The sequence below is a fragment of the Acartia tonsa genome, chromosome 9 (genome assembly GCF_053477335.1).
Source record: "Acartia tonsa isolate MP-2025a chromosome 9, ASM5347733v1, whole genome shotgun sequence".
In the NCBI taxonomy this organism is placed as follows: domain Eukaryota; kingdom Metazoa; phylum Arthropoda; class Copepoda; order Calanoida; family Acartiidae; genus Acartia; species Acartia tonsa.
In genome coordinates, this window is record NC_137268.1 from 14,934,429 (window position 1) to 14,947,964 (window position 13,536).

The 13,536-nt window shown below is 34.4% G+C and overlaps 1 protein-coding gene across 1 annotated transcript; it reads right to left on the reverse strand.

Annotated features, from left to right (window-relative positions):
• Nucleotides 1-10,030: 10,030 nt before the first annotated feature.
• Nucleotides 10,031-12,919, reverse strand: LOC145327733 (CDP-diacylglycerol--inositol 3-phosphatidyltransferase-like). Its single transcript, XM_080171289.1, has 4 exons — nucleotides 12,641-12,919; nucleotides 11,875-11,995; nucleotides 11,148-11,301; nucleotides 10,031-10,456 (listed from the first exon to the last, which is right to left on the reverse strand). The coding sequence occupies exons 1-4, from the start codon at nucleotides 12,718-12,720 to the stop codon at nucleotides 10,263-10,265; spliced, it is 549 nt and encodes a 182-aa protein (XP_080027415.1). The 5' UTR covers nucleotides 12,721-12,919; the 3' UTR covers nucleotides 10,031-10,262.
• Nucleotides 12,920-13,536: the final 617 nt, after the last annotated feature.

Genomic DNA, 13,536 nt, shown 5'->3' on the forward strand with positions numbered 1-13,536 from the left:
GAGAAAGAGAGAGAGAGAGAGAGAGAGAGAGAGAGAGAGAGAGGGAGAGAGAGGGAGAGAGAGAGAGAGAGAGAGAGAGAGAGAGGTAGAAAGAAAAGGAGAGAGAGAGAGTGTAAGAGAGAGGTAGAAAGAAAAGGAGAGAGAGAGAGTGTAAGAGAGAAATAGAGAAAGAAAGATAGAGAGAAGGAGAGAGTGAGAGAGGAGAGAGAGAGAGAGAAGGAGAGAGGAGAGAGAGACAGAGAGAGATATAGAGAGAGAGAAAGAGGGAGAGAGAAGGAGAGAGAGGAGAGAGAAGGAGAGAGAGAGAGAGAGAGAGAGAGAGAGAGAGAGAGAGAGAGAGAGAGAGTGAGAGAGAAAGGGTGAGAGAGAGAGAGAGATTGAGTGAGAGAGATAAAAAGTGAAAAAATATGATAGATAAATAAAGAGATAGAAAAAGAGAAAGAGAGAGAAAGAGGGAGAAAAGGAGATACAGGGTATCTTCCCATAAGTTCTAGGAATTAAAATATATTTAGAATTACCTCAGGTAAAGTATTTAATGAACATGGATGATAACATTCATAATTGCGAAGCTCAACAAAAGTAAAGTGACAGCCAAGGAGGGAGGAAACATACGGCTGAAAATTATACTGGTTCCAAAAGTTCTTTTTAAAAATTATCTAATTCGTTGGCACGAAATCTTTAGGTACTGTTATAAATTATGATTTTTTGGTTCCAAACTATTACTGTCCAAACTTTTAAATCAATTAAATTTTAATCTACCGACAGGGAAATTTTATTTATAATAATTGTGGGGGGGGGGGGTGTATTTATTTATGACCTATTGTGTTATAGAGAAAAAGTCTTATCTGTTAAGATCCCCAAAGTTTGAAAGTCACTCATTCGCAGGTTTAAACACTATTGTGACTTTCTGCATACATAGATACTATGTACATCAATTTACTCCATTGTCTTATACATTATGCCAATCTGCTACAGGAATGGATTTCACATACGTGTCTATTGTAATAGAGGAATTTTGTCATCAATTTAGTTTGCTGATATATAGTCCTCAGAAATAAGTCATTAGATTCCTCCATGGCCATGGAACGAGATGAGGTAAAGTCATAGAAGATCATTGGGGATATCGTTATATTAACCAGCGCCTGGGAGAAACATTTTATTCATATATTTAATATCAAACTGTATCCATAGCTACAGGAATCCTGTAAAAGGTTTAAATGAATAAGTTGATATTATAATTACACTAGTTGCTCCAACAACAGCCCAAAGAAATGCACACAAACCAGTAATTTTTAAGTTAATTGACTTCTGACAGAAGTAAAAAATATAATTTTTCGGGGGGATTTCTCATGGGAGGGCGTAGATAACCTCCCCAAAATTGATATTTACACTCCTTGGACATATAAGAATCATCATTGTAAAGGAGAACATCATCAGTTCAGCGGTTAGCGAGAACTTTCGCTATAGACAAATAACCTTGCTACTTTATATAATAGAAAATACTAGCGACTACGCCCCTATGCCTCTGGGGACACTTGAGGTGGATGGAAGTCAATCACCCCCTGTTATAAATTAAGTTTTTAATACAAAAAGTAAAAAAAATCATGGGGGAGGGGGGGGGGGGGGTTAAGGTAATTTATTCTAGCGGCAATTTCTCTTCTGAGGGTGATGTTACCCTCCCCCAAAATAGTTATAAATATTTCTAATAATTATGAGAAACTACATTGTAAAATAGAACCATATCGATTAAGATGTTAATATTACTGGGTGTTTTTTTTTTAAATTGACAAAAATATTGCTTCATTTAACCCACTTACTATTGACAGAAATTAATGAACTATATCTTATTTTCTTCATCGGGTTGGGGAGTTATGTATGAGAAAAAAATATTTAGCGATCTGGTGATTATAAGTAATAATATATCCAAGTTCAGGATCTACTTAGTAACAAGGATGAAAACATCCATAAGTAAGGAAGCACAAACAAAATCTTGAAAAGCCGAGAAAATCACTGTATGTCGGATGGACAGACAGACGGACGGACATAAATTTGGAATTGTAGAGTAGCTTTGCTCCAAAAAAATATGTTGTTATCTTGTAAACATAAATATGTAGTTTTAATGTTATAACTGACGATATTATGTCAGCCACGACCAGTTTTATCTAAGCTCTGAAGTAAATATAAACTCTTGAAATTGCATATCTATAGAATGTCAACAAGTATGGCTGGGTATATCGATCCAGGTTCTTTAAACTTTTTCTGTATGTCTGTCCGTCCTTCCTTAACGCCATGGAAAAAAAAAAATTCTTGGCTGCTAAAATTTTAAGTGGACATTTTAATGGCATATGCTCATATAATCAATACATTGTTTTGTCCGTCTGTCTGTTGGTCATGCTTCAAAGCAAACATTATTTTTTAAGGTTTCGTGATTTACTTTTAATTCTTAAAGAACTGAACATCTATTTGTATCTACCAAGTAAACAAGGATCAATGGATATTGAGAAAAAATTTATTATAGATGTTTCGGTACAACTTATCTTGCCTGGCCGTGTACGAGATCTTATAGTACAAACGTACTAAACCTGCTACTTCCCACATGAATCAAACCAGCGTAGTTACTAATACAATTTATTGTATGAAACGGTGAACGCTGAAATAAAAAATAACAAAATTAATAAACAAATATTAAAATGTTAATATGTTTTATAAAAGAAAAATAAATCTTGTAAAAGAAAATAAATCTTTTTTCTTTTGGACATAATCGTCTTTTAAAAGGTTCCGTGATTTTCGAATTAATATTTCAAAAACATATAAAGAATTAGGCTTCTTTTTGCTTAAAATTAAATCAAAACTTAATGCGAGTTTATAATTCATAGATAAAATCATCATAGACTACCATAAAAATATTCTGATACAAAAATAAATCAATTACTTGGTCTATTTTAATGAAAATAAAGAAATTAATTTGCCTTCTTTAAGATATCATTCCATTCTATTTAAAATGCTTAAAAGAAATAAATATTTACCGAGTCTTTTGATCATGTCAAGCCGGGAAGCACTCAAAGGTATATTTAGCACAGATAACACCACATTTTCGTACTATACATGGGTTTTCATCACACAGATATTCCGCTTGTTGAAAGAAAGAATTAAGATGGCTGCGCAAGCTTTGTTTTGTTTGGATGTGCACTTATTGTTTTGAATGCCGTGTGCAATTATGAAATTTAAAATAGGGCGCTCTCTAGACTACCCAATAATAATAAGGAAAAGAAAGAAAGGATAAAGGTTCGAATTCACAAACGAAACATACTATTATACTTCCAATACAATAGAGTAGTGTCATACAATAATCATTAAACTTGATTGAATAGGGAAATCACGAACTGTTTGAAATCACGCAACCTTTAAATCACAAAAACTTAAAATCTAGGAATCGATCTAGCACCACAATCAATAGACAGATCTTAATGAAACCTGATGTAAATATGTATAATATGAGCATATTTAATCCCTGATAATTTTAGTCGTCAATCATGAATAGGAATAGAGAAAATGACGAAAATCGAAAAATCTAGGAATTGATCTAGTGTGGTATCCGCCGAGGATAAATGGCAGACACCGGAGTTCAATTAGATTACGGCAGTGTGACAGACGTGGACACCTTACTATAGAGAAGCTACGCTTCTCTAGCATTCACCAAATAATAATCAACATCTATTTCAGTTGTCACTTTATTGCAGGTCTAAAGGGTACTAAAGCTATATACAACAAACAATAACTACACAGATAGGAATAAATAATCATAACATAAAAGCATTATAATACATATACAATAGTCAGTTTGGGCAATAATGATCCCCCATCCCTGGAAAGGGTGGGGGGAATTAACAATACAGTTAACCATAATAAACTTGGCAGATTCAATCATTAATTTTAGGCATAGGGAGGGGGTCGCCAGACCCCTTCCCCAGGACTCGGGGGAGGGCCATTGACCCTCCACCGAACCCCGGTCAGGGGTGCCATAGGCATGGCTCACGGTTGCCGAATACCACACTAGCACCAAAATTAATAAACAAAATCTTAATAAAGACGAAGCTCAAAATGCATAACTTTTGCACCACTTCATCTTCCTGTGACGTCATAAAATGAGGGAGATGAGAGGAGAAGTGGGAAAGAAAATCCCTAAAAAGAGATGGAGAATATGACGTCACAGGAAGACGAATTGGTGCAAAAGTTATGCATTTTGGGCTTCGTCTTAATCAAACTTGGTGAAAACATGTAGAATGTAACAGACAGGTGGACAAAACAATCTATAGATTAGATGGGCACTTGTCATAGGAATCTTCACTAAAAATTTCAGCTGTCTATCTTGAATAGGAGCCGAGAAAATCTCGTTTCCCCCATAGAGTTAAGGGCGGACGGACGGACGGACGGACTGACGGACAAACAAAGTGAATTATAGAGTAGCTTCGCTACTAAAAAGTATGACATCCCTAAAAGCGCAGCTCTAAAATCAGAAGGAAGGACGGACGAACATTAACCCTTGTAGAGTGTTAGAACTTGTGAACAAATAAGTGTAAACAAAATTGTCCTTATTTTTTGTTGCAGAATTGCGTAAATACTTACGTTCAATTTTAGGACTTGATTATAGAGTTGCCTCGCTTATGATATTGCACTTTGTTGTTGTCATACACATCATTATTCAAAAATAAGATTAATAAAATAGTTATCCTCATGTAAAAGTTGGTGTTAAAAAACGTTACAACCACAGATTGTAATCTACAGAAGTTTATCATAATTGGGAATGTATTTCAATGTATTAGCCATAGTATCATCCCTGAAGATCCCTTTTATTTGATCTTCTTGTTACGTTTTCCCTTACTATCTCTTTCTCCCCCTCGTATTATCTCTTTATCTCCCTCGTATTATCTCTTTCTCTATCTCTCTCTCTCTCTCTCTCTCTCTCTTACTCTCTCTCTCTCGCTCTCTCATATTCATTTTGTCTCTATCGCATTATCTCTCCCTCCTTCTCTTTCTCTCTCTCTCTCTCTCTCTCTCTCTCTCTCTCTTTCTCTTTTTCTCTCTCTCTCCTTCTCTCGCTCTCCTTATCTTTCTTTCTACTTTACTCGCTTTCCTTCTCTCTCTCTCTCTCTCTCTCTCTCTCTCTCTCCTTCTCTCTCTCTGTTTCTCTCTCTATTTCTCTCTTCCCCTCTCTTTCCTCCTCCTTATCTCCCTCTCTCTCTCTGTCTCTCTCTCTCTCTCTCTCTCTCTCTCTCTCTCTCTCTCTCTCTCTCTCTCTCTCTCTCTCTCTCTCTCTCTCTCTCTCTCTCCCTCTTTCTCTTTCTCTCTCTCTCTCTCCCTCTTTCTCTCTCTCTCTCTCTCGGCGTTTAAGAAAGAAATAAAATAATTATATTTATTTAAATCTAACTATCTATCTATCATATGATCAAAATAATTTGGTAGATTTTTTTTTGTTAAAATTGTTGTTCCCGGATTTTTCGAAGGGTAGTCAACTTTTGCGCCATTTTTCGCCATGAAGGAGGTCAGCTACATTAAAATGGACGCCAGATTCGGAATCTTCGACCCCAAATTGTATGGAAAAATGGTCTTTAATTTTCCATATAGGCCCTATGGGACCTATAATATCTAAAACCATTTTTTGTGACGTTGAGGGTGGTCCTTTCTTTTTAAATTTTAAATATTGAAAAACTGATTTATTGGAAACTATGCCTGATTGGAAAACTTAAGTTTTATATATTGTCGCTTTTAAAACGGAAAAATGAATCATTATTTTTTTTATTATTATTTTGTACTATTTGTATTTTACAATATTTGTGTGATCATGTCCAGGGATCTAAAGGTATAAGACATAGGCCGATAAATTAATGTATATCCCCCAGAAATAATATCCCCTATGAAGATACAACAATTACATATTATTACTCCTCAGTTATTACTGTGGTAACCGCGTCGGTTAAATGGCCGTTACCCAAGTTCAAATGACTACGGCAGTGCGAACAGACGTGGACACGTATAATTATAGAGAAGCTGGGCTTCTCTAGCTATTACTAAATAACAAACAAAGTCTATTCAGATGTTACTTTATTCAGGGTCTAAAGGTTACTACTTTATAATACAACAAATAATAAATACACAGATTGGAATAAATAATACTAGAGCAAAATCAATATAACTATATATACATTAATCAAAATGGGCAACAATGATCCCCCATCCCTGGAAAGGGGTGGGGGAACCAAACAATGCAGCTTAGCCATAATACGGCTGTCAAAATCTATCATTAATTTTAAAGCATGGGGAGGGGTCAGGCTGACCCCTTCCCCGGTACTCGGGGGAGGGCCCTCGGCCCTTCTCCGAACCAAGGTCAGGGTTGCCACATAACATGGCTCAGGGTCGCCGAATACCACAATTACAATTAGTTGGTAAACCGTTTGGACACTTATATTCTACAAAAGTCCCTAAAGTTGTTAAGCCCACGAATAAGAAAACGTTAAATAAGATTTTGGAGACTAGGTGTAATAAACAGTTCAATGTCCCCTCCCTTCCTGAAGATGATGACTGTGTGTGGATGGCATTATCAATTGTAAAGAGCAAGGCTACTCTACTACTTAAAAATTGGCAATGGCCATTTGACTGTAAATTAAACTGGTACACGATATCTTATTTTCGTTGGCTCAAAAGCTTTGGGTACTTATTGAATTTTTGATTGGTCTGTTTCAAACTTTAATTATCCAATCATTTCAGCCATTGATTTTAATTTTGTTTAATTTTAATATTTCAATAAAAAATTAAACGAGTAAAATCCACGAACTAGAATTCATAGGTTGTCTTTGGCAGCAACGTAAATTATACGGTTACTTTCCTATGAAACAACCTTCTATGTTGGCAAAATAGGCTAAAACCTGACTAATGAAATAAGTCAATACAAATTATTGATAAAATTCTTGGAATATTTTAGCTTATCTTCGCTGCCTTACCAATAAACATTCTGCCCTTTTTGTGCAATATCTATCGTTTTTCTATGTGATGTTTTACATTGAGTAATAAGTAAAAAGTTTAAAACATTCAATTATAAATCAACAAACAATGAAAAGAAGTATTTAGTTTTTCAATTCAAAGATTTATTTTTATAAAACAACAGATTTTTCAAAAGTTTTTTTGTTCCTCTCATTAAATATTTTTTTAAATCCTTGTTAATTTTAGCGTTATTCTCTTTTTTTTTATTTTGAAAATTTTTATACATTCCTACCCCCCCCTCCCTACCCCCGCCCACAGTACCAGGGGCGTCCAAGCCTTTTTATTTGGGCTTGGGGAGGGGTTAAAATTTTTTTAAGGTAGGAGTAATTTTTTTTTGAATGGGAGTAAAATGGCACGGGAAGCGCGCAGCAAAATTTTTTTACCCCTCCAAAATTTTTACCCCGGAGATAAAATTTGCTTTTGGGGGTAATTCCCCCCCCTGAAATCTGTTGGCAGGGGTAATTTTTTTTTACTTACCCCCCCCCCCCCAAAATTTACCCCCGGGGTAAAATTTTTTTTGGGGGGGTAATTTAATAATTTAAAACGTTACCTACCTAATAATTTAAATACTTAATAGTAAATATGTGCGGGAAGCGCGGCAACATTTTTTTGATAGGGATTTTTATTTTGGAAGGTAGCCCCCCCCCTTTTAGGGGGGATTAATACCCCCCCCAAAATAAAAAATCTCTAATAAAAAAAATTTTTGCGCGCTTCGCACGCATTTTTAATACTAAATATTTATTAAAATTTAAATTATCCCCCCAAAAAATTTTACCCCAGGGGTAAATTTTGGGGGGGTAAACTAAATTTACCCCTGCCAACAGATTTCAGGGGGGGTAATTACCCACCCCCCCAAGCAAATTTTACCCCCAGGGTAAAAATTTTGGGGGGGGGTAAAAAAATGATAAATTCACTAAGTGAAAAAGTCTTTGATACTTCCCAGCTATTTATTGAAATATATTTCGGTGGACATTGCACCCTCATCAGTCTAAATGACATAAATCATATTAATTTAATTTACATATTAAAAGATAGGTAAAAATAAAGAAATTTGTAGAACTATAAAGGCAGAAAATGTTGCTAAAAAAAGAAGAAAATAATATGATCAACCTTGAGTTTAGTTGGATGTTAAAAGTAAACTGGAAGGGATTTTTTTTAGCAAGAGACAATATCAGCAGGGGGGGGGGGTGTTTAAAATACATTGATATACATAAATTTTAATATTTAACATTTTTATATGAAAAAAACTATTTTCTTTTTTATTAAATTATCATTCAAAATTAAAGCTTACTTTTATAGATGAAGTATTTAGAATTAGGTTATGCTGCATAGATACTGTAGAATAAAATTAGTATTTAGAAGTCAAGCTTTTATATATTTTAGGTTATTTTGAAAAAACTTTTTTAAAAATTTGCAGTGCGCTTTGCGCGCCATTTTACCCCTCCCAAAAACAAATTACCCCCCCCCCCCCCCTTAAAAAATTTTCACCCCCCCACCCACAAAAAAAGCTTGGACGTCTATGAATATTTCATTGGACGTCCTTGGACAGAACTATCACTCTGGTAGATAACAACAATTTTTTTACAATTAGGTTAGGTTATAAACTAGGAAGCCGAGCGACGCGGCAAGTGTTCATAGTTCTGTCGGAAAGGGGGGGAGGAGGGTTTATTAAAATTTTCAAAATTGAAAAAAAATCCTAAGATAAAAATACTTTAACCCTTACAGATCGGGCCCCAATTCCCACCTTAATAGATCGGGGGGGGGGCTCTTTGAGCCCCCCCCTCTATCTCGGCTCCTGGTACAGATAAAGACGTAAAATTTTTTTCTGGTGGTTCATGTGTATTTTTAGAGAAAGTTACTTTTTCTTGTCATAGCGGCCAGACCGCTCCTTAGCCGCTTTTTAGCGGCCAGCCGCTAAATTTTAAAACAGCTGTAGAGCGGCCAATTTTGCAGCTAGGATGACCAAATTTTAGGACGAACTTTTATTTTTCATAACAAAAAAATTATTTTTTCTGATCATCGCCGAAAAACGGAAAATAACGGAAACCGCCATTTTCGGCGGTTACGGCGGTAAAACGGCGGTTGGCGGCGCAAATTAATATTTTATCTATTTATTAATGCTCAAGGATTTACCAAAAAAAATTATAGGTCTCTAGCTGTAATAGAAGTTACGATATTCATGATTTATGTCTGTAGTAAAAGCCGGACAAAAATCGGTCATAAAGTCGGTCAGGGAGCGGTCAAAAGGTCATAATACCACTTTTTTCAGAAGGTCATTGATATCTAAGTATTCACCAAAAAAATTTTAGGTTTCTACCTTATACACAAAAGTCATAATGTAGAAATTAAGATTTATTTAGAATTTTTTCTAATTTTTTTTGCTACCCAACCGACTTTGACCGGACACCACGACCGACACAGACCAGATATCCTAATAAAATCAACTCTTGCCGACGTATAATTACTAAACTTAAAAAGTCATGAAGTTAGAGCTCTCCAACTTACCTACAAAAAAAATGAGATTGAAAAAACTGGAGGGGGGGGCTCTTTGAGCCCCCCCCCCGATCTGTAAGGGTTAATTAGAATTGATAAAGTTTTTTTGCCTAATTTCCTGAACCTTGATCCAAACTGCATATATCTGAAATCTGGTGTGAAAAAAAAACCATTTTATAGATCTAGAAAGAATTGGAAAAAAATTGGAAAATACTTTAGCACTCACTTACATAAGATTTTCAAGTCCTTTCATAGAAACAAGCACAAGATGAAGTTGTATAATGTTTTATCTATTTCTAGCGGCTACTCCCCTAGAGGCCTCTAGAGGCGATTTCTCTTAGAAGGGTTATGCTACTCAAAATAGTTATAAACCTTTCCTGTATGAGAAGCTACCTTGTAAAGAAGAGCCATATCTGTTCAGCAGTTAGCGAGATCCTTACAGACAGACAGACAAACATCATATTACTTTCTTATAAGAATTTTACATTTTTAACATAAATCAAAATTTGAATTTTTATTTGTAAAAGCAATTAATCACAATATTTGTAGCTAGGTTCTTATGTAATCTAATATTATAAAAGTAAAGCTGAATTTATAATTAAAAAAATACTACTAGTTTAGTCAGCCCAGGCCTTCGGACTCTCGGGGCTAACAAAACTGGGTTTACAATTATAATTATTTATTTTAATATCCGTGGAAAGCTGTCTATATTTGGATGCGATAAATAACTATCATTGTTTCAAAGCGTTTTTTTCTTTAAAATCTATATTGGCTAAGCTCCTTGCAGCTGTATATTCTTGAATTAGAGCAATCAAGGTCTTCACCACGGCTACAGGACAGGTAAGAACAGCCAGAATCAGAAACAGGTTTCCAGGTCCCCAGGTGTAGTGAATTATGTACAGGCTAAGGTAAAATATCTCATTTCCTAAACCAATTAAAAATAATTATATGATCCATGTTCCATGTCCTTTAAGTTCCTAAAACAGCCACTGATAACTGCCCCCTCTATTAAAAAAAAAACGAAAAAAAGTTTCGTTCTTTTATTACTTTAGGTTTGGTTAAGGTAAGTTATATTAAATGCTGGATAACCCCGCATGGTTAGGGCTCACCAGAGTGTTTAGGCACGTGGTAAAAAACTTATTTCAAATCTTTTAAGAAAAAATAAGGAGAGGGGGGGGGGGAGCAGTCTATCAATCTATCAAAAAAATGAATAAAATAGAGTTTATTCAAACATTTATAAATGTTTCCTTTTTTCTACTTTAAGTTAAAAGAAAAATCAAAGGTGAGAAAATAAAAAGTAAAAGAATTTTAATCATTTAATTCTAACATTCTTTTCTCAAAAAAATGAGTATAAAAGAATTTTTCTTTTTTTCTTTGATGTTTAGTGAAAATAACCATGTCACTAAAAATAATTTTTCAATTATTTTAAGGTCTTCAATTGAATTATATAATTCTACTTTTCCTCAATAATAGGTTTTCCTAAAAAATAAATATTCGGGGATAAAATTATAGAAGTTGTGCAATCGACATAGCAGCAGTAGGCGCCATTATTAGTTATGACGCGGTGTTGGGCCGAGATTCAAACCTATAACCTGCTTGATAAAATGGCTATAAACCTGCACACATCCAGAATAGAACATTTCTATCAGTATAATACGTGTAGAGGAACCAGTTTCCTGATGGCTCCACACTCTTGTGGCTTGTCTTTCCCTCCAGCAGGCTCACATGCATGTGTAACCAGTGACTTGAGATGTCTATGGTCATACTCAACTAAACAAGGACCACATCATCCATAGGTATCATAGCACAACAAAATTATGTATTGACATATGTATTGATTTAAAGATAAGATGTTAAAAGGTTATATTAGAAGCGAAACAATATTTGATTTATACGTTTTAATATTTATATTTTCATAGCATGACTTACAGACAAACGGACAACCAAGTAAAACTTAATAAATTTCAGTTAAAAATGTTTTCCCTGTGTTTTATTATAGATTTCATTGTTAAAGTTTACTGTTAGTAGATTTTGTTAATAAATTTTGGAAGATTTTTTATTTCATCATTTTTATGTTATACTTAGTACTTTTTTTTTAGAGATGTCCCTTTGTCTTTTAGTACTTTTGTCCATTAAAACCTTTTTTTTTAGTACGTTTGTCCTTTAGGACCTTTGTCCCTTTAGGAGTTTTATCGGTGTACCGTATATCACATACTGAATGCTTATTTGAAATCTTAATTCACACGCAAAAATCTATCTTGATAGCAGCCGAGAAAATTACAATTTCCCCCACATATCGTTTCAAAATGACTAGAAGGGTTAGTTATAACAGAAACAAAATACCTGAAATATGAAGGTAGCAGCAGGATAAAGAGTGCTCAAGGTTGTTAACAGACAAGTTGTGACACAAACATCTGTTAACAAGTCCAGCATGGACCCTAACTTAGAGGTCTGGTTTAACATTCTGCCAAAATATCATAGATTAGATTTGAACACAAGAAAATTTAGAGGTTCAAGTATTCATAAATAGGCTAATGGTATATAAAACACATGATTTTAAGAAATTAATCATTTACATTTATTCAACCAAATTAATTCTAATTTGTTAACAATATTTATAAATCCATCTAGAAAAGAATAATCTGCAATTTGAAAATTTGTTGTTAAGTAAGGTTCAACCCAGCGAAATAATCCATAAACCTAATCTTTGTTTACAAAATTATCCAGCGCTCTAATATAAAGTACCTTGTTATAAGCACTGACATACCCTCCCACCAACCTTATCTCTTAAATAAATTTAAAAATAAAAAGGGGCTGTGTATATATCCTTTATCATTATATATCATTTGATGTTGCACCAGATTTTCATGTTCTCTTATAAAAAGAAACTCACAGCGGGCTAAACTAACGATAGCCTCCATCCACCCCCTATAAATCATCCCTTTTCCCTCTTACTGGATGAACGAACTTACCAGGAAATGAGTTCAATTTTAACAACTTTCATTTGTTTTATTATTAGGTCACACAAGGTTGTATTGGGTATTAGGTATCACAGCATGTATGGGTCCCGCAGGGTTATGGTTATTGAAATAATAAAAACTTATGATTCCTGGCTGTATGTCCATCCAGAGCGTCTAACAATCTTGAAATAAGATATAGAGAGGCAGCTACTTCATAGTTTGAATGCATTAACCAGAAACCTATTTTAGGATTCAAAATTTAGTTATTAACCCAGAAGAATGCTCTTTATTATACAAACTAGAGGCTTCGTCCCTAGAGGTCTCTAGGGGCACTTGAGGGTGGAAGGTTGAATTTGACAACGCTTTTTTTATTTTGATTCCAAAAATTTGTTATAGGGGAAACTCTCTTGATAGGGTGGTGGTTCCAACCCACGAAATAGTTATAAACCTTCCCAGGACTTATGAGCTATATTGTAAAGGAGAACCATATGGTTTCAGTTGTTAGCGAGAACCTTCGGGACAGACACAGACACTTAAACTGAGAACCTTTTACTTTTTTAAGGGATAAAATCAATGTAATAATAAATGTGTTTTGCTTTCGGGAAGGTGTCTTGTTCGAGTCTTGGCCACATTGCGTTTTATTAGAGACGTAAAAATGGTTTCTACAGCAGCTTTTTCAGCCGTGCGACGTCAGTAGTAATAGGGGGAATATGTATTGACCCATAAACAGGCTCCACTGGGTTTGTTAGCACATCAATTATATAAGTTAGTTAATCCTCAATTTATAACTTATAAGCTTTGCCATACTCGACGAAGTGTCAGATATATCTTTTTAATGGTTTGAATCTTTTCCTGTAAAAGCTAAAATAATCCTGATATATGCAATAAGGTTTGGTACATAAAGAAATACATTTTTAGTGTTTAAAATTTGTTTTAGGAACATTTTATATCTAAAAATTAAGATTTAAAAAAAAGTGTCATTTAGTTATCTAGAAAAGTAACTTTTGAAATATTTTTAATATTTTTTTTTCAAGAAAACATTAGC